This window comes from Nasonia vitripennis (assembly GCF_009193385.2).
Source record: "Nasonia vitripennis strain AsymCx chromosome 4 unlocalized genomic scaffold, Nvit_psr_1.1 chr4_random0005, whole genome shotgun sequence".
Classification (NCBI taxonomy): Eukaryota; Metazoa; Arthropoda; class Insecta; order Hymenoptera; family Pteromalidae; genus Nasonia; species Nasonia vitripennis.
The window spans coordinates 698,758-720,657 of NW_022279640.1; the positions used below are offsets into that span (position 1 = coordinate 698,758).

The 21,900-nt window shown below is 39.2% G+C and overlaps 1 protein-coding gene across 6 annotated transcripts in view; it reads left to right on the forward strand.

Moving 5' to 3' along the window:
* LOC100679775 (multiple coagulation factor deficiency protein 2 homolog) overlaps nucleotides 1–21,900 on the forward strand; it is a 230,935-nt gene that overhangs the window by 49,695 nt on the left and 159,340 nt on the right. For 3 of the 6 annotated variants that reach the window (XM_032601939.1, XM_032601937.1, XM_032601938.1), the window contains 3 exons: nucleotides 15,116–15,202; nucleotides 15,279–15,436; nucleotides 16,497–16,762. In XM_032601939.1, the coding sequence (XP_032457830.1) occupies nucleotides 15,116–15,202; nucleotides 15,279–15,436; nucleotides 16,497–16,630 (379 nt within the window). In that variant the 3' untranslated portion in view covers nucleotides 16,631–16,762. Of the gene's footprint in view, nucleotides 1–15,115; nucleotides 15,203–15,278; nucleotides 15,437–16,496; nucleotides 16,763–21,900 lie in introns of those variants that run through there. The other 3 variants (XR_004345279.1, XM_032601943.1, XM_032601940.1) reach the window with 1 other exon arrangement.

Below are 21,900 nucleotides of genomic sequence, written 5' to 3' on the forward strand. Positions count from 1 at the left end.
CCCAGAATGAGGGGGAGCCAGAAACAGTAAAATTACGTAAAAATCGTTCATTATTAACCCAATATTGAATGTTGGGTTGAAAATAACGTAAATAAAGGCATAATTTGAACCCAATAACCCAAAGTAAAGGGGAGCTAATTTCTGAAACAGCGGCGGCAGCGGCGAAGATTTTTTATTAATATAAAGAGAAATGAAGTATTTAAGGAAAAATCCGATTTCATAACGACATACGAACATGAATTAATAATAACAGACAATACACCTTGGTTTTGCCGCCCCCTATATCCATAGCCGATAGACAAGATCCACAAAAACTCAACATGGTCCTCCAGAACAAATATGAAGGACCACCGGGTATCGATTAAGTATTACAAAGATGCACTGATAGACCAATAATAAGCGTAACAGATTTCACGGCTAATTACTGGCAAATCAAGCTAGCAGAAAACTCGCGTAAATATGCCGCGTTTAATGTCGACATTCAAGTATATGAATTCAACCCCGTACCGTTCGGAATAAAAACAAGCAGATCCGCGTTAATTCGAGGGCTCGCGGAAGCCACGTGGGATTTTTTGGTGCAATTTGTTGACGATCTTATGATCGAATCGCATTTTTTTTAAAAGACATCAATTTCGAGCATAAATTATACGAAAGATTAAGCGAACATAATTTACGGTTGAATTTCGAAAAACCAAAATTTTTATGTGAAGAGATAGAATTTCTCGGGCACTATATCTCCGCGAAAGGAATAAGACCGGATCCGGAAAAAATCCGCACAATTCGTAATTTCAAAAGACCAAAAACGTCAAACAATTACAAAGCTTCATTGGATTCATAAACTTTTACTCCAAATTCACAAAGCACTTTGCAGAGAGTTTAGTTCCACTGCTTTACTAAATAAGAAAAAATGTATTGTTCCATTAGACAACGAGCGTTTCAAGAAGCGTTCGAAAACATTAAAACCCTTTTTGATGTATAATTTGAACAGAATAATTCTTAAATATGTCAATCCAAAAAAGCCTTATATATTGACAACAGTCACGTCAGGGGTAAGGACAGTCAAAAAATTAAATAATATATAATACCCACGACAGAAAAAGAAAATAAATACTTTTTCTGAAATTGTTATCATTATTCGCAGTTTTAAAAATTTAATGTTGAGTTTGCGACAAAATTTTGTTGTAGAAATCTAATTTCATGACGGCATCGCATTCGTCTCAAGAAGATACTCCAAAAACAAAACAAAAATCATTAAAATCCAACGAGCGGTTCTCGAGTTACAGAGACTAAAGCAAATTTGAAATATTGAACTCAAAACTCGGGCGCGCAGCCGAGGCCCGAGAGCGGCGCAGACGCGCATGCGCGCGCTCAGCGTTCCTCCCCGCGCGCACAGATGGTTATTAACGTTAACATTCACTCTTGATAGCGCGTTTATTACCTAGAATATCAATACGAAACTGTTTGAATATTTATAAGTTTAACTCTCTCTTTAATTATTCCCGAAATTTTAGTTCGATACGTCGAATAGTTCAGTAACAATTAACGTTATAAAAAAAAGCTATCTTGAAAAGAAAGAGACCTAAGTGAATTTTTCTTCTTCGAGAATAACGACAAAAATATGCTCTATCAAACGTAAAAGAGCGAATTCTATAGCGGCTTTTCTCTGACTATGGTAGAATTTATTTATAACGCTTTTTTAGATGTCCTACTTTCCTGGTTGCAAAGAGCAACTTAATATTAACTTTTTGAAATTTTAATTTTTTGACACGTTTCTTTGGTCCAAATTGAACCTGTAAGCAAGGTATTAACTTATGGAACTAACGGTTAGTAAATAACAATTAGCTGCAAAAAATGATTAAAATAAATTAACAAATGTCTCTAGTAACAATTTGACATGTAATCAAATCAGTTTTTGGCAAACATATTGACAGTTGTAATGACCATCTTTTCCATAAGTTTCATCAACATCCATCAATTTTTGCAATAATAGTGCCTAATTTTCGAAAACGCATTTTTTCGCGTTCGGCATTGATTTTACACTTAACTAATTGATGAAAAAATGATTCAGGTGCATTTATGCGTAGCTAATTTAAGTACCTTCAACATAGCATGAGTTCTTTTTCGATCGATTGTCTAGATTTTTATAGGCACTGCAAAAACTAAAAAAATGTGTAATTTTGCCACTTGCCATAAAGTGCAGAAACATTGCTATATTTAATTTTGTTACCTTCAAAATCTAATTCGACTGGACTATGAATCACGAGGGTCTAACATTTTTAAGAACATGCAAATTCAATAATCAGAGATTACAGAGATGGAACCTCGCGATCCAAGACTGTAATATAAACCCGATACATATATCGGGGAAACAAAATGTGGTAGCCGATTATCTTAGTCAAATGGACGAAAGCAAGAAAACCAAGGCAGAAAGCCAATCTAAAATTATAATTTCCGCCATAGTCCAGCAGAAACCAAGATTGTACTCATTTTATCTTAAATTGAAGTTCTAAGCTTCTTCTTTCGTTGAAGATGAAATTGCTACAATCTGGTATTTCTATTAAAAGCTATTAGCAATTTAAGATTGATGAACATGATTTTCAAAAATCCTAAAATTTATCGCCATTTTCTTTCCTTAACAATTTTTTTTTTAATGAATGGTATCAGTGCGAGGGAAACGGATTCATAAAATATGGTATCCAAGAAACATATTCACCAAAAAAGTCGTTTTAAGTGCAACCCCGCTTAAAGCAAAATTTTGTCCATGTTTTTCTCTTTCGGTCCCACTATGCGACGTCTTCCTAGCCGAATGCTGTCATACAGCTGCCTGACAGCCAGCTAATGCCCCCGCCATCACCACCATGACCACAAGCAGCCGAGAGGAGGAAAGTAAAGGTGACACCGGGATCTCTTCCCCACCAGCACATACATCCAGCCCCACTCTCGCAAATAACTACTTAGCCCGACCCGTACGAGCCGGGAACGGAAAGCGGGGACTAGAGAGAAGAGGGGCATAACTCCGCCGATCACCCCACCACCGACACCTTTCCCGCCGACGCAGCCGGATCCCATAGAGGCCATATTCAAGGCCATGTACAAGGCTGTGGACGACGGCATGCAAGCATTGGAGGAATTAAACAAATTTACTAACAACGATATAGTTGTTTAGTTTTATTTTTTAATGTACGTCCGGGTTTATTTTTCTAAGACATTAAATAAATAAACATTTTTTAATACTTTTTATAACAACAAACTTTTTGTTGTTCTCTGTTGCTGCCCTCTTACCCGCCTCTTTTAAAATAAAATCTACAACACAAACATTTTTTTATTGGGGTGCACTGAGACAACGGCCCCACCTGGTAGGTAAGAGAGCAGCAACAGATAATTTGCCGATATCGGCAAGTTAACGACCATGTGGCGTAGCGTCAACTATGTAAGCCAGTCAATAGAGATTTTTTGTATGACAAAAATACGTACAGCAATCGGCCTGCGCGATTATTTAAAATACAGTCCGTAGATGTTTGCTGATGTGTTTCCAACTAGCAACTCGCATTTATAAGTTTTTTAAACATCCAAAAAGGTGCAGTAGTTGCCAAGAAAAGCAAGTAAAAAGATGCAATGCTGCGCGCAGCGTGTGTATCTACATAGGCGCGCTTCCCCTCATTCCCCAACTCCTCGTACGCTCGCGCGCGCTTGGCTGCTTTTGCCGATTTTCAACTGCATGTTTTGACCGTTTCAATGCATTTCAACAAAAACTTGGAATATACATCTTTTAGTATTTTACTTATACTTATAAATGCTGGTATTAGAATTAAAGTCTGACCATTTGTAGAGCAAGAAGGCTCCCGACAAAAAAATTCATAAAACAATTGAAATTGCAATTACGCAAAAACTATTAGTCCGACAGTGCCTGCATTTTGCACACTCAAAGTTCATATAATTGTCGACTTCTGTGCTAAATTTTAGCTCTTAATCTTTATAAATGGCAAAGTTACGAATTTTCGAAAAAAAGACAAATTTTCCGTTTTTTAAAAGAATTTTTCTGGTTCTATCAACCGATCAGATAGTTCGACATCTCATTCTTTTTGTAATTTAATACTCTACAAATTTTCCCTTTACTAAATTCATTTTGATTTAGTAGTTTTTGTTTTATAAGCAGAAAACTAAAAAAACGCGTTTTTTCACTAAATTATTACTAACAAACTTATAAATGCGAGTTGCTAGTTGGAAACACATCAGCAAACATCTACGGACTGTATTTTATATGATCGCGCAGACGGATTGCTGCACGTATTTTTGTCAAAATATCTACTTTAATTTGCTCTATTGACTGGCCTAATGTAATAATCTGCCTGAGAGCAGGCAGCTGGTGTGCGGGTATAAAGCATTGGAGAGAGGGGTAGCCCCGGGCATATAAGGAGCTCCGCTGCGCTGACGGAGTCATTCGCTCTTTAATACATGAACCAGACCGATAGCATGGACTGTGGATCTCATCTACCGAGCAATCGTCCGGATACTTAGTATGCAACGAGCATAGCGCTCTCGAAAAGTTATCCGGGGAGTTATCCCTCTCTCCAAATAGAATATCAGTTTGCCATTTTATTTATATTATGCACATATATATATTTCTCTTTTCTAATTGAAGTTTTTTCAACCTTATTTCATCCACCTCCTGTTACAATGCCGCTACCCTAAGCGGGTCTTGGGCGTTGTCGTCCAGATCGGACGGGTGGGTGCCTATCACCACTACACAGCGCGTCCTTAGGTTGCGGATAGTGGAACAGCCCCTGAGAAAGAGGTTAGCTGCGAATAAATTGAATAAGCAGCCGCGGACAGCCGATAGGAACAGGCGTGGGTGTGATGAGCCCACACTGTCGAACGCATTCATCTAGAAACACTACGCAAGCACCACAACAACAAAAACACTTCACATTATCTCTTATCTCTCAATCTATCTCTTTCATCACACATTACAAAAATGGGCCAAAATCCTGCTGCCGAGGAGGATGCGGGAGCGATGACAACTGCCCCGAAAGGGGATGTGTAGAATGATTCGTCACCTGGTCTTACGCGGTAACGATGCCAGCGAAGGCGCGCTGCCTTGCAGGGGGGCATTAGGATGCGAGAATGAAACCGTAGTGTGTCTGACGACGAATTGACACTGTCCTCGTCAAAGTCGGAAAGCTCTCATACTTAGTTCTAGAGAGGTATGGGGGTTATCACCTCTAGAACGGTGGACTCACCTGCGATCGGAACAGGATCCGAAGCGCGCGGATTTAACATAACATCATGGCTCAAAAAAATCAAATCCGAACCAAAAGGGACTTAAGTGTCGGAACTTGGAATGTTCGCAGTCTATACAGAGCAGGTGCGTTTAAAGAACTCGTAAAGGAAGCTGATAGGTACAATCTAGATTTGGTAGCAATACAGGAATCGCGGTGGCCAGATGGCGGAGTACTAGCATCGGGTAACTTCACGTACCTGTATGGGGCCGGGAGTGGGGATCTCTAGGCACCGGATTTCTCGTAAGCAAAAGCATCATACATTCGGTTAAAAGTTTCAAATCCGTCAATGATAGGCTCTCGTACATCATTATCGAAGGTGAATGGTATAGATATGTATTTACTAATGTACACTGTCCTACGGAGGACAAAGAAGAAGAAGCTAAGGATCTCTATTACGAAACTTTAGAGCAGGTAATCGACCAGTTCGCGTCTTACAACACAAGAATAGTATTAGGCGATTTCAATGCTAAAATAGGTAGGGAGGAAATGTTTAGGCCTACTATAGGTAAGGAAAGCCTGCACGAAGCCAGCAATGATAACGGTATTAGGGTCATAAATTTCGCGGCGGCAAAAGATCTTATAATCAAAACTACGTATTTTAAGCACAAGAACATACACAAGGCAACGTGGACATCGCCGGACGGGGCCACACAGAACCAAATTGATCATTTCCTCATTGAAAAAAGACGTCATACTAATGTTCTTGACGTAAGGGCTTACAGAGGGGCAGATAGCGACTCGGACCACTTCCTAGTAGTAGCCAAATTAAGAGCTAGACTAGTAGCGAATCAAAATAGTAAGCGAGCAAACAAGGTAGAAAGCTTCGATATTGAGAAGCTACGAGATAGAGCAGAGCGAATTAGGTGCCAGATAGAAATTAATAACAGGTTTCAGGCACTTGAAGAAGCAAACACATCGCCGGAGGGGAATGACGAACCGAATAGCTTATGGAGGGACATCGAAAAAATGGTAAAAGAGGCCGCGAACAAAGTACTGGGTAAAAAGAAAAAGCCAAAGAGCAAACCATGGTTTGACGAAGAGTGCGAACTCTGGTTTGAAAGGCGCAAAAAGGCTAAATTAGATAGCTTACAAAATAGAAGCGATAGGACCGTAGAAGAGTATTCTAACGTAAGGAAACGGACGAGCGCGATCTACAGAAATAAGAAGCGGGAGTATCAAAAGAATCTTATTAGGAGAATAGAAATTAACAGTAAGGAAAATAACCCCCGCGAAAAGTACAGAGGGATTAACGCCATCAGAAAGGGTTTTAGGAGTAGAGCGCAATTGATGAAGAACGAAAACGGGGACCTCGTAACAAATGACAACGAATTACTGTCGCTGTGGAAAAATTATTTCGATAAATTATTAAACGTGCACAAAAATAGCGAAGAATTAGGGGACGATATTCACACTGCTGAACCCCACGTGGAGGAACCGAGCTACCAAGAAGTAGAGGCCGCGATTAAAAAACTAAAAAAACAACAAAGCCGCGTGAAATGACTCTACACCAGCTGAGTTACTCAAATATGGGGGCGTCGAGCTCACTTTCAAAATCTATAAACTAGTATGTGCCATCTGGAAAAATGAAACAATACCCGAAAATTGGAAGGAATCTATCATTATACCGATTTTTAAAAAGGGGGATAAGACAGACTGCAATAACTATAGGGGTATTTCACTTTTAGCAACGTGCTACAAAGTTCTGTCAAACGTAATACAAGCTAGACTCACTCCATTCGCGGAAGATATAGTAGGAGATTATCAGTGCGGATTTCGGCGCAACAGATCGACGAGCGATCAAATGTTTACCATAAGACAGTTGTTAGAGAAAAAGTGGAAATTTTGCGAAACCATACACCAACTATTTATAGATTTTAAAAAAGCGTACGACTCTATTAAGCGAAGCAAAATGTATCAAATTCTAGTACTTCTCGGTGAACCGAAAAACTAGTTAGATTAATTCAAATATGTCTGAACGGAAGCACGGGAAAGGTCCGAGTAGGCGGTAATGTATCAGAACCCTTCATGATACGCGATGGTTTAAAACAAGGGGATGGACTCTCTACGGTGCTGTTCAACTTAACGTTAGAGTATGCCGTTAGAAAAATGCAGGTTAGCCAGATGGGCGCAACGCTTAATGGAACAACGCAGATACTAGGCTACGCAGATGATTTGGATATACTGGGGGATTGTAGGGAAACGGTAGCAAGAAACGCGGAAATCCTCATAAAAGCGGTGGAGTATACAGGGTTAGAAGTGAGTGAATCAAAAACAAAGTACATGATTGTGGATAAGCTAGGCATCTGCAGAGGGGAGGAAGATCTCAGAGTTGGGAATTTTACTTTTGAAAAGGTTAGCGAATTCAGGTATCTGGGTACGACCATAAATACTAGAAACGAGATTAATGTCGAAATAAATAAGAGACTCCATTCGGGTAATGCTTGCTTCTACGCCGTGAGTAATTTACTTAAGTCGAGGCTGTTGTCTAAAAACGTTAAAATAAGAATATACAGGACAATAATACTGCCGGTGGTTCTGTAGGGGTGCGAAACGTGGGCTCTCACTAAGCAGGCGGACAACCGTTTTAGGGTATTTGAAAATAAAATTTTGCGAAAAATATACGGGCCGAAGAAAGATGAGGAAACCGGGAAATAGAGGAGACTACACAATTATGAGTTACACAATCTGTACGCGTCACCAAATATTAACAGAATAATAAAATCGCGCAGATTGGGATGGGCAGGGCACGTAGCGAGAATGGGAGACGACCGTACGGCAGCGCGTGTCATGAAGGGCAGGCCGATGGTAACGCGACCTCTAGGTAGACCTAGACGTAGATGGGAGGACAACGTAAAAGCGGATCTAGTAGAAATAGGACGGGTGGGTGTCGATCGGAGAGATGCATCTTGGGTGGGGTTGACACAAGATAGGGCAGCGTGGAAGGCTTGCGTAGATGAGGCGATGAACTTTCGAGTTCCAAATGCCATGTAAAAAAAAAAATTTCATCCACCTCCCACTACTTCGTCTTACTCTTTCATGGACAGGACTGCTGAACCCTGGATTGACTGGGCCGGTAACACACAGATGTGAACGTGAGATTGTGGCTCCTTCCGAAGCATCTCTTATTTGCACAAATTATTGATTATCACCCGTAGAGTCGAATGATCTTTGGTCATTCATTATATCACACGGGTGTGCTTACATCTTGCTTAACAACTACTCGAGTCCAGAACTTATACGCGGTTCGCGACTAACATAAACCGGACCGTTTTAAATCTTTCAGATATAATGTATCTAACTTTTTTATTATTCCGTAGGCAGTTGTTTCTTCCCGACACCTTCATTCCTCAGCATTGGGTGAGGGAGTCTGGGCTTAACTCAGATACCTACGTTCCTATACTACTTTGTCAGCAATTTCCGTCACCTCTTTCTTTTGCTTTGCTACTACCACTACTGCAATGTTATCTGCAAATCCTATAACCGTTGCCCCTTCGGGTAGCTCTAGCCTAAGTACTCCATTGTACACGATGTTCCACAATAATGGGCCAATCACTGACCCTTGATGGTCCACTCTGGTTACTTTATAGGTTTTTGTACCGTCCTCTGTGTAATATAAAAGGGTGTCTTTTATAAAGTTCTGTCTTTTGGGTAGTCAGACATAATCCTTCATATATATGTGGGTACCTTTTTTTTCCGTAGTGACTCGTTTATCTTGCCCCAGCTAGCTGAGTTAAAAGCATTTTTAATATCCAGTGTAAACAATAAAATAGTACTTCTTGGCTCCTCCTTTCCATCTCTTCACTTCTATTGCAGTTCTAGCGGTGTCGACTACTAAGCTTACAGCGTCAAGAGTGGAGCGTTTTTTCCTGAAGCCGTATTGATATTCCGCTAGTCCACCTGGTTTTTCAATTACTTGGTCTATTCTAACGCCGATTATGCGCTCTAATATCTTGCATGCAGAGTGGTCTGTATAAGGTAGCTTCTTCACGCAAGCATACCACGACGGACGGTGAGTGGGGAGAGAGAGAGAGAGAGAGAGAGAGAGAGAGAGAGAGAGAGAGAGAGAGAGAGAGAGAGAGAGAGAGAGAGAGAGAGAGAGAGAGAGCGAGAGCTTCGCGCGTGAGACTTAGAATACGCGCGACAGATTCGTTCGGGCTAGCTAACGAGATACACGGCTTTTCGCTAGAACGCGTTACCTTTTGTGATTCAGATTGTGATTTGAGAGAAGCTTGCTCCGATCGTGTGCGTGACCTGTGCGTTATCTGCTCCGAGATCACGGCTACCTCGAGGCCTTTTGTGCGACATCACCTTGATTCCGTTCAACTTACGACTACGCCACCTCACCTGCGAAGGAGTCATCCTGAGTTTAAGCATTCCCGAGAGCGAGTGAGATCTACGAACCGTAAGTGTCAGCTTTCTACTTCTCTCTCTCTCTCACACTAGCTCTCTCCCGACCTCTAGCTTCGCGGTCCATCTGCGTCTCGCACACCCGCGCGTGTGCTTGTATATTATATTTTGGAGTACAGATAATATATCTGATTTCTTCTCAACTCAACGGTTGTGTTTGGCGTCGGTTATTTCTGCGAACCCGCTTCCCGCCACCTCTAGACAACGTTTCCTGCCGCCTCCGCGGGCACGCGTATCGCTTCACGACACACGTGCATGAAAGCTGCAACTAACCATACTCGACCTTGGCCGGGTCACTCGTGCCTCGAAAACATCCCAAGTAAACGAGACCTTGTTGATTATTACGAGGTGATTCCCGCGACAGCAGTTGCACTGCACGCAGCTAACGTCTGCGCGACTGCTGTCGAAAACTCTACCCCGTTATAACAGAAAAAAAAATAATTAGATCAATCTAGGTGTGAGAAGATGTAGTGCGATGCATTAAACCGTGGAGTATAATTTGTAACGAAGAAAGCTCGTCACTGAGACGTCTGATAGTGTTCGTGTCATCAAATGCTGACAACAGATCAGCATTCAGGTCTCCTATAATTATTTTATGGCTATACTTTGACGTTAGTGGTCTAAGGGTCGAAAAGAGGTCAGAGTATTTCTGTATTTGAATTTTTGTAAATTGCTTAATAAGTACCCAACAAGGAATGAAATAAAATTAAAAATAAACTTGATTAATGAAGGTTATTAGAATTATACAGCACTTAAATTTGAAGTCATTTCATGGAGCAGATTCGGAGAAAAACATCAAAAACTGAAAAAGTCGTTTTTCTATGGTGCACGATAACTGGAGTAAAAAGCAACTGTATAATTGGAAACTACATCGCTTGGATCTCAATGAACCATTATAGCTACGCGAGAGTAAAAGAGAAATAGAGAATTATAATTGATTATGTAATTAATTAGAAATATAATTTTGTCTATCTAAGGAAAAAGGACAAAAACTTCATAGGATTATATACGAAGTAAAAACAATTTTGTAAAATATTATAACAATTGCGTACGACTACTATTTATAAAGCAATTATATGAAGTTTGTATGAATCTATTTTACTTGGGATGGTATAAAAATTATAAAGGTATATTATATATGTGAATATTAATCTTGAAGCATCATCTCGTTCTCAATCTAGTGCTGCTGCTCTTTCTGCGTTTCTTTTTTAAACTCGAAAACGTTCTGTACTTTGTACAGCTTGGTATAAATGTTGTTGATGATGACTTTTTGTTGAATAACTCAAAGCAGGGTATATTTTCTAAACACGTGAATATATTTATTTAAAGTAAAATATAAAAATACAGAGTGATAGTTGCGAGCTAAGCTTTAGGCTCTGCAAGTGATGGCTTGTAATGCCGAACTTTGACTACCTGCTGTAGTCCGCTGAGGGCCTTAATATACCCTGGAGACGCAGACCTACAGCTCATCGCACGAGGGACGCTGCCGATAGCCATGTATGCGACCACGCGGTTGAAGCGCGGACGAACCTACCCTTCATTAATAGCCGCCGCCGTCGACTACCTGGGCCTCATTTGGAACGCGCACTCAGCGAAGTGCGCGTCCCTTGATAATCCCTAATGGCCGTGTTTGTCGCACGTATTCTGCGCGGGCAATAAACGCACCGCGTCTCCAAGAAGGTTATCATCATAAAAAGTGCAGATGCGCTACCAAGTTCGGCGTCGAAATGCAGAGCATCTGCTCTTGGGAATTTCCCGTTATTGCTCTTAAGGTGGTCCAAAACCCAACTTTTACCGACTGTACAAATGCTCAGCAGAAAATGGCTTGAAATTAAAGAAGTAGAATGAATTATGAAAAATCAAGGGTTAGTTGCCCTTCCTCTTATAAATATCTATCACTGTGCCAAGTTTCAAATAAAAATATTAACGCATTAATAAATCGCATTTGAACAAAATTCAGTAATTGCAGCGGGCATATGCGAAATTCTTAGCATACGCACGCTTCAGCTACTGAATTTCGTTTAAATGCCATTTATAAGAGGAAGGGCAACTAACTCTTGGTTTTTCATAATTAATTGCATTTGTTTAGTTTTCAACCATTTTCTGCCGTGCACTTATTTAGTTGACTCAGTCGGTAAAAGTTGGGTTTCGAACCCCCTTAAAACTAAAATATTGCTATTATATTGCTACTTATAATCCAACACGTTTACATCAGTATACTGTAACTCTTTCTTCGGGCAGGTGCTGCCCTGGCCCAAGTGAATGGTGCACTAAGCGCACTAGCTCGTCTCTCCAAAAATTTAAAGCAGCTGCTACTCGAAAATTATGCAGCAATGCTCATACGTTTAGTGCTCTTGTCTCCCGTGTGGCGTTACTGTCGCATCGAAATCACGAAATTTCAGCGGAATAACAGCTCGTAGGGCAGTAGCGCTTTTAAAATTGGAAGTGCTGCCGCGCAAAGCTTATTTATTACAGTTGCTGTTCATGCTATGTGCAGGGTTACGTCCGAACGTCGGTGCACAATGTAATATTCTCCGTTTTGAATCGGCTTCCACTGAACTCGGGATGGAGTCGCTCCCTTATTTATTTTAATATTCCGCGTGAATTTATTCAAAATACTTCCCAAACTAATGAACAGGTCTCGTTGAACTGTAGGTCAAAAGGCCTCCGACAAGCAAAGTCCAGTCAACCCTCCAGGCAACTCGACAAGTTCTCCCAAAATATATTTGTAAAATAAGCGGCAGCGTTCAAAGACTGCTCACTTTACAAATTCTCAAACCTTTTAATATTTATTAATTAACTTATATAATTTTCACTTACTTTTGTTTTTAGAAAATTGCAACAAATTAGGAATTTTCTAGACTGTAAACTCCTTCCTTCTTATTGGATTTGAAATTTGGTAAAAATGAATGAAACGTTACTCTGTTAACTTGCTCTTTAATATTCAATTTATTTTTAAAAGAAAAACCTGGACAAATTCTTATTTGGAACACAGCCACCACGGCTTTGTAATACAAAATTTTATGTTGTTTGGGAGCAGCCACCTCGGCTGAACTCCTCGACCCGACTCTCATACAGACGGAACTTTTCTCCGCACGCTTTCCTGCCCTTCACCCCCGCGTAGCATCTTTTCCATAAGCCCATTTTTTGGGTCCGCATCTGCGCCTTCTATATCGGTCATCGACCTATTGCATCGCTGCTTTCCGTTTGGCTACGGCCTCGTCTGATCTTCTTTCACTCCACCTGCGGTCCCACCCACGCTATTTTCCTATCCTTGCTGATTTCCCGTGAGATGGCCCTCCCTGTATTATTTTCAACTTTTCTATTTTTTATTTTATAAAAACTTGTAGATTTTATATTTTTTGCTTATATAATATAATAATTATCAACTATGATTTTATTTTACTATTGCAATCAATTATTTCAAATCTCCATTACAATATTTTATTATTATTCAAACTTAATATTATCAGTATTATAACCTATCTGCTATTTCTAACTAGTTTTTTATAAACTATTTATTTAACTTACAACATCGTAAACAAATTTTGTCCGTAAGTGTGTGTGTGTGTGTGTGTGAGAGAGAGAGAGAGAGAGAGAGAGAGAGAGAGAGAGAGAGAGAGATAGAGAGAGAACGCGAACACGTATTTTCTTTCCGATGGCTCGAAACTTAGTGCCGGCCCGCTCGCTGTCTCCCGAACAATCAGCACGCTTCTTTCCCTATCGCGACGGAATCGACAAGCCTAAAGAGTCTGTTGTGAGTCCGAAAACAGACCATGTCGTAGCCAACTTCCTTTTCTCCTCGAGTCCCCTCGATTCGTGTTCTCTCTATTGGCCCCACTGATGCCGCGCGCATTGCCATGCTCTCGCTCTCTCCCTCTCTCTATCTCTCTCTGTCTCACACACACACTTGACTCACACGTTCTCACCGCGATGCGCGCTCTCTCTCTCTCTCTCTCTCTCTGCTCCGGTCCGGCCAATCAGCGCTTGTGATACAGACAGTCCTTACGACCGCGCTACACTCGCGCCCCGACTAGCCTGAAATCAAGCTAGTGGTCGTCGATACGGCCCCTTCCTCCGACGGCTCGCCTTCCCGCTCACAGTCGACTTCTTAACTACAATTTCACAGTCGTACAATCCTTAGTGAAAATCTTGTGCATATTTAACTCAAATAGTTTAAGGTACCGATGAATAAACCAATCCATGTTCAGGACTCTACATTTTAGATTTATCAAAAATAATATATAAACAATTTCCGTAATTTATCTATTTATTTTTTGCTGATTTCTTTATGCTTTTATGTTGCGTTTTAAATGTATCAATTGACCGTTGCGTAAGCTGAACTAAGGATGAGTCGCTTTTTCAACAGACTTTATCCGCTTTTTGAGTCGCTACAAAGCAGACTAAGGGATAGGGTACACACCTAAAACAAGTGCACATCTGCTATATTTTTGAAATTTTCACCTTAATTATTTCAGAAATTCTGATTCAATTATTCATTCATGTTGTTTTAATAAGACTTTGAAATTGTTATAAACTGTTTTTCTTTTGATTGATTTTATTTTTAAGTTTTGCTGATAGATTTTATTTAAATTTTATTTCTGTATCGGAAACTATTGTTACGTCTTGACTTCTCTTTAATGAATAGAAAGGAACTTAATGACATGTGTAGTGGCAAAGGCTGTGAAGAAGTTAATACCTGCCAAACTCTCACTGTTAATAAATAAAAGAAAAACTTACCTTTATCATATTGTGAATGATCCCGAACACGGATTTACTCGTTAGGAATAAGGTTTACCGTAAATAACTCCATATTGTTGAAGTACGTTGGATAATATTTAAAATATTAAACAGTTAATTTAATAACTTTTATTTTACGGAAATAGATATTTTGTAAATTTTTAAATGATTGAGATTTCATGTGATATGATTTGTATGTAATTGAATGAGATTCGTAACGTAACAACTTTTGGCTATGTAAATAAATATACACCACATTCTCTACGGACTGACTGTGTACGCATGCACAGCTTATTTAAAACCTCGCTGTATTTCCTAATTCCAATTCTCGTCTCATACATACAATTAAGGTAGATCAAACGCATATAAAAAATGATTAGGTTGCATGTTACATGATCGACGCTGACACACTAAAACACATTCAGGCTTGATTAATTCAAATTGTAATAGATTTTTGCGTATTGTTAATAATATAATTATAAGTCTTATGATGTAATTTAAATATATGTAGACTAAAAGCGATTTTAATATTGAGGCAATACATAGAATTGGCAGTGGTTTTTTTTTCTATTAAAATTTGTGGAGACTTCACAATTCTTGGAAAATATTGCTTACTCAAATGTCTTCATATTTTGTAGTTTTAGACAATATTTTATAAAAAACATATTGCATTTGTATTGTTTCAGACATTTAACAGAAGATTTAGGTCCGTTAGCAGAGCAATTAGATATTACACATATGGCAGAACAAGAAATAGATTTCCACTATTTTAAGTAATAAATGAATAATATTATATAACACTTTCTGATTTCAATAAGAAAATATAAATAAACTATGATTTTTTGGCAGATTACATGATATGGATAATAACACCAAATTAGATGGGTTAGAAATCTTGAATGCAATTCAACATACGCTCCATGATCACAGTTATGAATCCTTTAGTAATGAAACAAGCGATGCTGAAGATAAAGAACTAATCGAGAATAAATTACCTTGGATTGTTGGTTAGTTTACTTGTAACTCTCTCTCACTCTTTCTCTCTAAGACATACACACACACACACACGAGGGGGGGGGGGGGGTAAGCCTGACAGCCGTATGTGGCGCATTCCCTGGGTAGCGGATGGGAAAGAGCTCGCTGGGGTATATACCTCGGAGGGTAGAGCAGAAATAAAATATGCTCCGTGGACCAAATCAGGCCGCCGCGTTTGCCGTGCGGTGCGACCCGTAAGCTGCCAAAAGGAGATCCTGGGTGGGGAGTCAATCTGAGGTTGCGAGCCAAAGTGACCTGAACCACCTTTAGCTTCCGCTGACGGCAAGACGGGAGGCCGGTCACATACAGAGCGCAACTGTTACTGAACCAGTAGCATATTCAGAAGAAGGATAAGGCATCACAGACGATAGAAGCGTCAAACGCGGTAACGACAAGAACGCTAAATAAGCGTAAGGCAATGTTACCAAGCCCGGTAGAAGAGCAACAAGAAAACTACGCTAAAAGAATGAGGAAAAATAAATAAGTAGCCTCTGTGGAAGTCGCATTCGCAAAGTCCAATCACAGGTGTCTCCAGAAGAAAAGGCAGACCCACCCTGGCAGAAGGTTATTACCAGGAAGAAGAAAAAGAAAGGAAAGAAGAGGAAAGAGGAGATACGCGAAAGCACTGGTGCCAAGAACAAAAATGGCACTAGAAAACCACGAGAGAGACTCACCAGGCCTGATGCACTTATTATAAAAGCTGCTGAAGGAAATTCGTACGCTGATATTTTGAGGAAAATAATAGCGGACCCTAATCTGACGGTACTTAGTAACAGCGTAAATAAGATACGCAAAACGGTGGCAGGAGATCTTTGTTTGGATCTACGACACTCCAAAGAAGTGAAAACGCAGGAATTTCAAGAAGCGGTTAAAGCTGTTTCGACAACTCCATTAACAAGGTCATGCTATGGTCTTTCTAAGATTTTTCCTAATACCTCTTTCTACTAGAAAAAAAAAACCAACACACACACACACACACACACACATATATATATATATATTCAATATATTATTGAAAAATGTCATATCTAGGTTTAATCGACAAAGTGCTAGAAGAAGATGATTTAGATAATGACGGATATTTGGCATACATTGAATTCGTCCTTGGACGGCAAAAAGGTCAACGTGACAGTATAAAATCTGGTTGGCGAAGACAGCATTTGTAAAACTTAAAATAAAGTATTCGTAGAGTACAAATTATAAAAAAATATTAAAATATTTCTAAGACAGTTATTTATTTAATACTTTATTATATTTATATTATCACATTAGGATATAAATCATAAAAGATAAAACGATGATATATTATTTTATTTTATTTATAGTTTATTTTCCATGTACAGATTTCTCTTTTTACATTTACACCCTTGTCTCTTTCTCTTACATTTTCACTTATAACTACTTATCTCAACCCCTTTCTTAGCTGCTCCTTTTTACCTTCTCCGTATTTACATTTTTTTACATTTTCCAACGCTATTTACAATATCTACAATGTCGCTCGATTTTTCGCGTCTTATCTACCCCTTCCCTTTTTCTTTCTCTCTATCTTTCCATTCCTCCCTTTCAGTGCTTGCCCTGGCTTCTTCCTCAAATCTCCTGCTATATCTACACATTCCTTCTTTTAATTCTCCTTTCAGTGTCCTGCTCAGACTCCTCCTGATTTCTTCCTCTTCCCCAGTTAACCCTCATTCCTCAATTTCTTTTATCCATTATTCTTCCATTTTCTCTCTTGCTTTTCCGCATACCCATATATGTTCTACGCTTTACTCTTTTTCCTTGCAGACCCTACATTTACTATCCTTAAACCCTTTTTCTTTTCCCCTCCCCACACTCCCACATCTTAACCTTGCCCATTGTTCCTTTGTGTCCCCGTTCCATTTTTTAACTCCCCAATATTCCTCCTCTCCTAGCTTTTCCTTACATTCCTTGTAATTCCTACAGAAATTTGACTTTTCTATTTTACTCCAGTTCCTCTGTATTTCCTGTTCTACCTTGACTTTTCTCCCTTCTTCTAATTTACTTCTTATATCTTCAATTTCCCTCCCTTCTCGCAACCAATCTAAGCTCTCTCCATCTCCCACCTCTTTAAATGCCTTTTCCAATTTCCTTCCCCATTCCGACGGATATCCATTTTTAAAATTCCTTAATTCCTCTAACAAGCATATTTTTGGCCACCTTCCCTCTTCCATTTTTATTATTTCTATCAAATAATTCCCTGCTCTTTTTCTCGTTTCTATTTCTAAGCTAGTTCTACCTGCCTCCATTTTCCAGATATAGTCTGGTGTGTTTCCATTTACCCCTAGAGCCATTTTCACGTACCTTCCTTGTACCCTCTCTACCTCTTCCCACCTTTCCCATCCCCATAATTCTGCTCCGTATAAACATCCTGATTTCACTATTGCGTCCATCAAATACAATCTCCCCTTTAGATTATCTAACCTCGCCCTTTTCCAAATTGCCCACACCGTATTCATTGCTTTCCTAACTTTCACCGTCATTTTTCTTACCTGTGTCCCCACTGTCGCTCTGGAGTTGAACCAGAAACCTAAATATTTATATTCCTTAACAATTTCCAGTTCCTCTCCTTTATATTTCCATTTTTCAGCCTTTTTCCTTCTCCCCCCTTTTTGAATTACCAATATTTTCGTTTTTTGAGTAATTAGCTCTAACCCATTTTATGCACTATATTTCTCCTAACTATTAAGCATCTCTGTAACCCTTCCCTCGAATCCGACACCATGGCTACATCGTCCGCGAATTTCAAACAGTAGATTTTCTCTTTCCCTATAACTGTTCCTCCCTCCTTCCTTTTAACCCACTGATCCTCCAAGTCTTATATATATATATATATATTTCTAATTTTTCCATCATTTTTTCCCTGTTTACCGTATCAAATGCTGTTCTAAAACCAACGAAGCCCACATAAAATTTCTTTCTCTTTTCTCTTATCCTATTATTAATTAAATTATTTAGCACGAAAATGTGATCTCTAGTTCCTCTTTTCTTCCTAAAACCTGCCTGGCTCTCCTTTAACCCCTCGCTTTTTTCCAACCATCCCCTCAATCTCCTTGCCAAAATATCCGTTATAATCTTGTATCCTACATCTAAAAGTGAGACTCCCCTATAATTTTTAACAACCTCTTCATCTCCCCCCTTGTGTATTGGAAAAATCCTAGCTTTCTCCCATCCCTCTACCATTTTTCCTTCGTTGAATATTTCATTTAGAATTTCTGTTAACTCCTCCATCCAACTTGGCGGTAACCCTTTTACGAACTCTATTAACAACCCGTCTTCTCCTGCCGCTTTTTTACTCTTCATTTGACCCCATGCTATTTTGACCTCTCTTACGCTAATATCCTGATTTAACTCTTCTATCCCTTCCTCATCTATACCCTCTCCCGCCTCTACTTCTCTATTCCCATCCTCATCTCCCTCTACCTCTTGCTCTTCGACCCCTAGCAGCTTTTTGAAATGTTCCACCCATTCCTCATTTTTTATTCCTCCTCCCTTCTTTTTTCTCTTCCCTCTGAACTGGTCGATTTCCTCCCAAAATTCCTGCATCCCATTACTATTTTCTAACCTCTTCCATTTCCTAGATTTTTCCTCCTCTTTTTTTGTTTCCCTCAATATCTTGAGTTTGCTTTTTTCCTCTTTCATCATCTCTCTATCTTTATCCTCCCTAGTTTTAACCCACTTTTTTAATGCCCTCCATGCTTTTCTTTTCTGTTCAAATACTTCTATATCTTCCCCCTTTCCTATTTCTCCCCCCTGATTTCTTGAAAGTTTTAATTCCTTACTCACATCCTTAATAGCTTCTAAGAGACTCTCCCATCTACCTTGAATCCCTCCTACTTCTTTGTCAATCTCCGCCGTTTTTTCCTCCATTCTTTCTCTGTATTCCCTCCCTCTATTTTCTATGCCTATCTCTCTCTAAATTTCCATTATCCTTCTTTACTCCCCTTAATATAATTTCTACCGGTAAATGGTCAGACTCTATTCTCTCTCCAACTATCACTTCTTCTATTACACTACCTTTCTCGTTTTCTCTTTCTACCACCAGGTCAAGCACTGAGTAACTTGTCCCTCCTATGAACGTTTGTTTCCCCTCCCAATCCCCCTTTGTACAACCATTTTTTATTACGGATCCTACTTCTTCACAGAAGTTTACAAGCTTCTTTCCCTCCGCATTAAGAACTTCATCTCTTGAGTTTCTACTTCTTTCTTTTTCCCCTTCTTTTCCTATCTGCCAGTCTCCTATTCTCGCATTAAAATCTCCTGTTATAATGATCTCTTCTCTTTCAGAGCCGCATCTATTTCTCTATTTATGTACACTACTATCACATTTAGTTTTCGCTCTTCTTCTAAATCGATTCCTCTTATAATTATTCCATACCCCCAATTCTCCATGCTATCCGTTTTTATATTATTCTTAACTCCTGCTAACACTCCCCCCATTCCTCTCCCTTTCTTGTTCAGTCTTATAGCTGCTTTGGCTTTCCACTTGTAGTTTTTCCCTAATCTATTAATCCAATCACTCTCTCTATCTTTTTCTAGCCACGTTTCTTGCAACGCTACTATCTCAAATTTCTCTAGGTACTCTTTGGCCTCCCTCGCCTTACTAATTCCCGCTACATTCAATGACACTATTTTTATCCCCTCCTCCTTCTCTCCCTTATTTCCGAAATTTCCGAAACCCCCCTTTCCCTGCTTCTTCTATCCTACCCTTCTTCTCGCTCCATTCATACCAACACCCATTTACTTTTATTTTCTGATATCCTACCTGCGTTTCTAGCCCTCTTCCCCTTTCCTCTTCTGCAATCATTTTTAGCCAATTTTGTATCTCCTTTTCTCTTTCCGTTAGATCATCTTCTATCCACACATTCATCCCTTTTAACATAACCCTCTTTCTCATCACTTCTATTTTATTTTCCATAGACTCTAACTCTACTACTAATCCACCCCCTATCGCTCTCACTTTCTTTATATAAATAGCCTCATCTAGTTTTTCTTTTATAATTCCCTTAATTTCCTCTTTTATTCTAGCCCCTACCGTTCTTACTCCCCTAATAAATATGTTTTTCTTTCTGTTTTTTCTCTCTGCCATTTCTCATTCTAATTCTCCTTCCTCTCTCTGGCATGACCTTCAAATAATCCCTTTTTATATTTCCTAGATCTCCTCCCTTATTATTATTATTATTCTCTTCCTCGCTGTTTTCAATATCTAACTCGCCCTCTTCCTTTTCGCCTGCTCCGTCTCCGCGCACCGACTCTTTTTCCTCATTATTATTATTGTTATTTTCGACATTCTGTTCTTTTCGCAATGTGTCCCTCCCTTTTTCTAACAACTCTTCTATCACTAATTCAAGCTCGTTCATTCTGTTTTTATCCATTATTCTTTCTTTTTTAACCAGCTCTATATCTCTTCTCAAACCCTCATTGATTATTCTCTCTAGACTTACTTTTTCCCTCATCTCGTTCATCTCCTTTTCTAATGATCTTTTCTCCCTATTTATCCTATCTATCTTATTTTCTAGGTCCGCATCTTCTTTCTTTTTGTCCCCTGCTGGTATCTCTGCCTCTGCCGGTACTGTCGTCTCCTTCCCCTCCACTGTCGCCGTTGTTCCCGCTGCCGTTGTCCCTGTTTCCGATGCCCCTGCTGTTTTTGTCCTTTCCGATGATTCCTCGACTACCTCGTCTGCTTCCTCATTCTTTTCCTTCCTCCCCCGGTTTCTTTCATCATCCACTTTCCCTTCTTCGTGTATCTTGCCAGAATCGCCTTCTTTTCCGTCTACCGGTGAGTGCTCTATTCTTCTCCTCGTCGAATGCTACTTGAAATCCGCAGTTGCCGTAAAACGATGATATAATTCTTAGAATGTTTCGTATTAGTTCATTTTAATTTTTTTCACCATGTGCAAGCAAAAGGCTCTTTTTCGCGAATAAAAAATAAATGGAAAATCGATTTTTGCGCAGCAGGGGAAGTGTATTTTTCCTCTCACTGCTTGTAAGTGTTTGAACATTTTCATAAATTGTTTCGTTTTTAAACAATTTATGAAAATTTTCAAACATGTATAATAAGGTAGAATAGCTCTTTTAACATCAGGTGATGATTTCCTAGAAAAATGTTACTAGATAAAGCCAATTTTTCCCTCTAGTTGCACAATATACTATTGTTTTATGATTTCTTAGAAATAAAAGTAAAAGTTAAATTATTATTACGACTTTTATTAAATACGATTCCAATCCGTAATTTATTAAGTATAACTAGAAAATAAACATCTACTTGTTTTTTATTGTCTACTCTTAAAAAATTATTTAATTTCTAATAAAGTGGCGCGGATGGCGAGTTTGAGAAGCAGACGAAACTTTGGCACCCGTGACACTATTTACTTCTATATTGGTGTTAGAATTTTTCATTATACAAAAAAATGCTTATCAT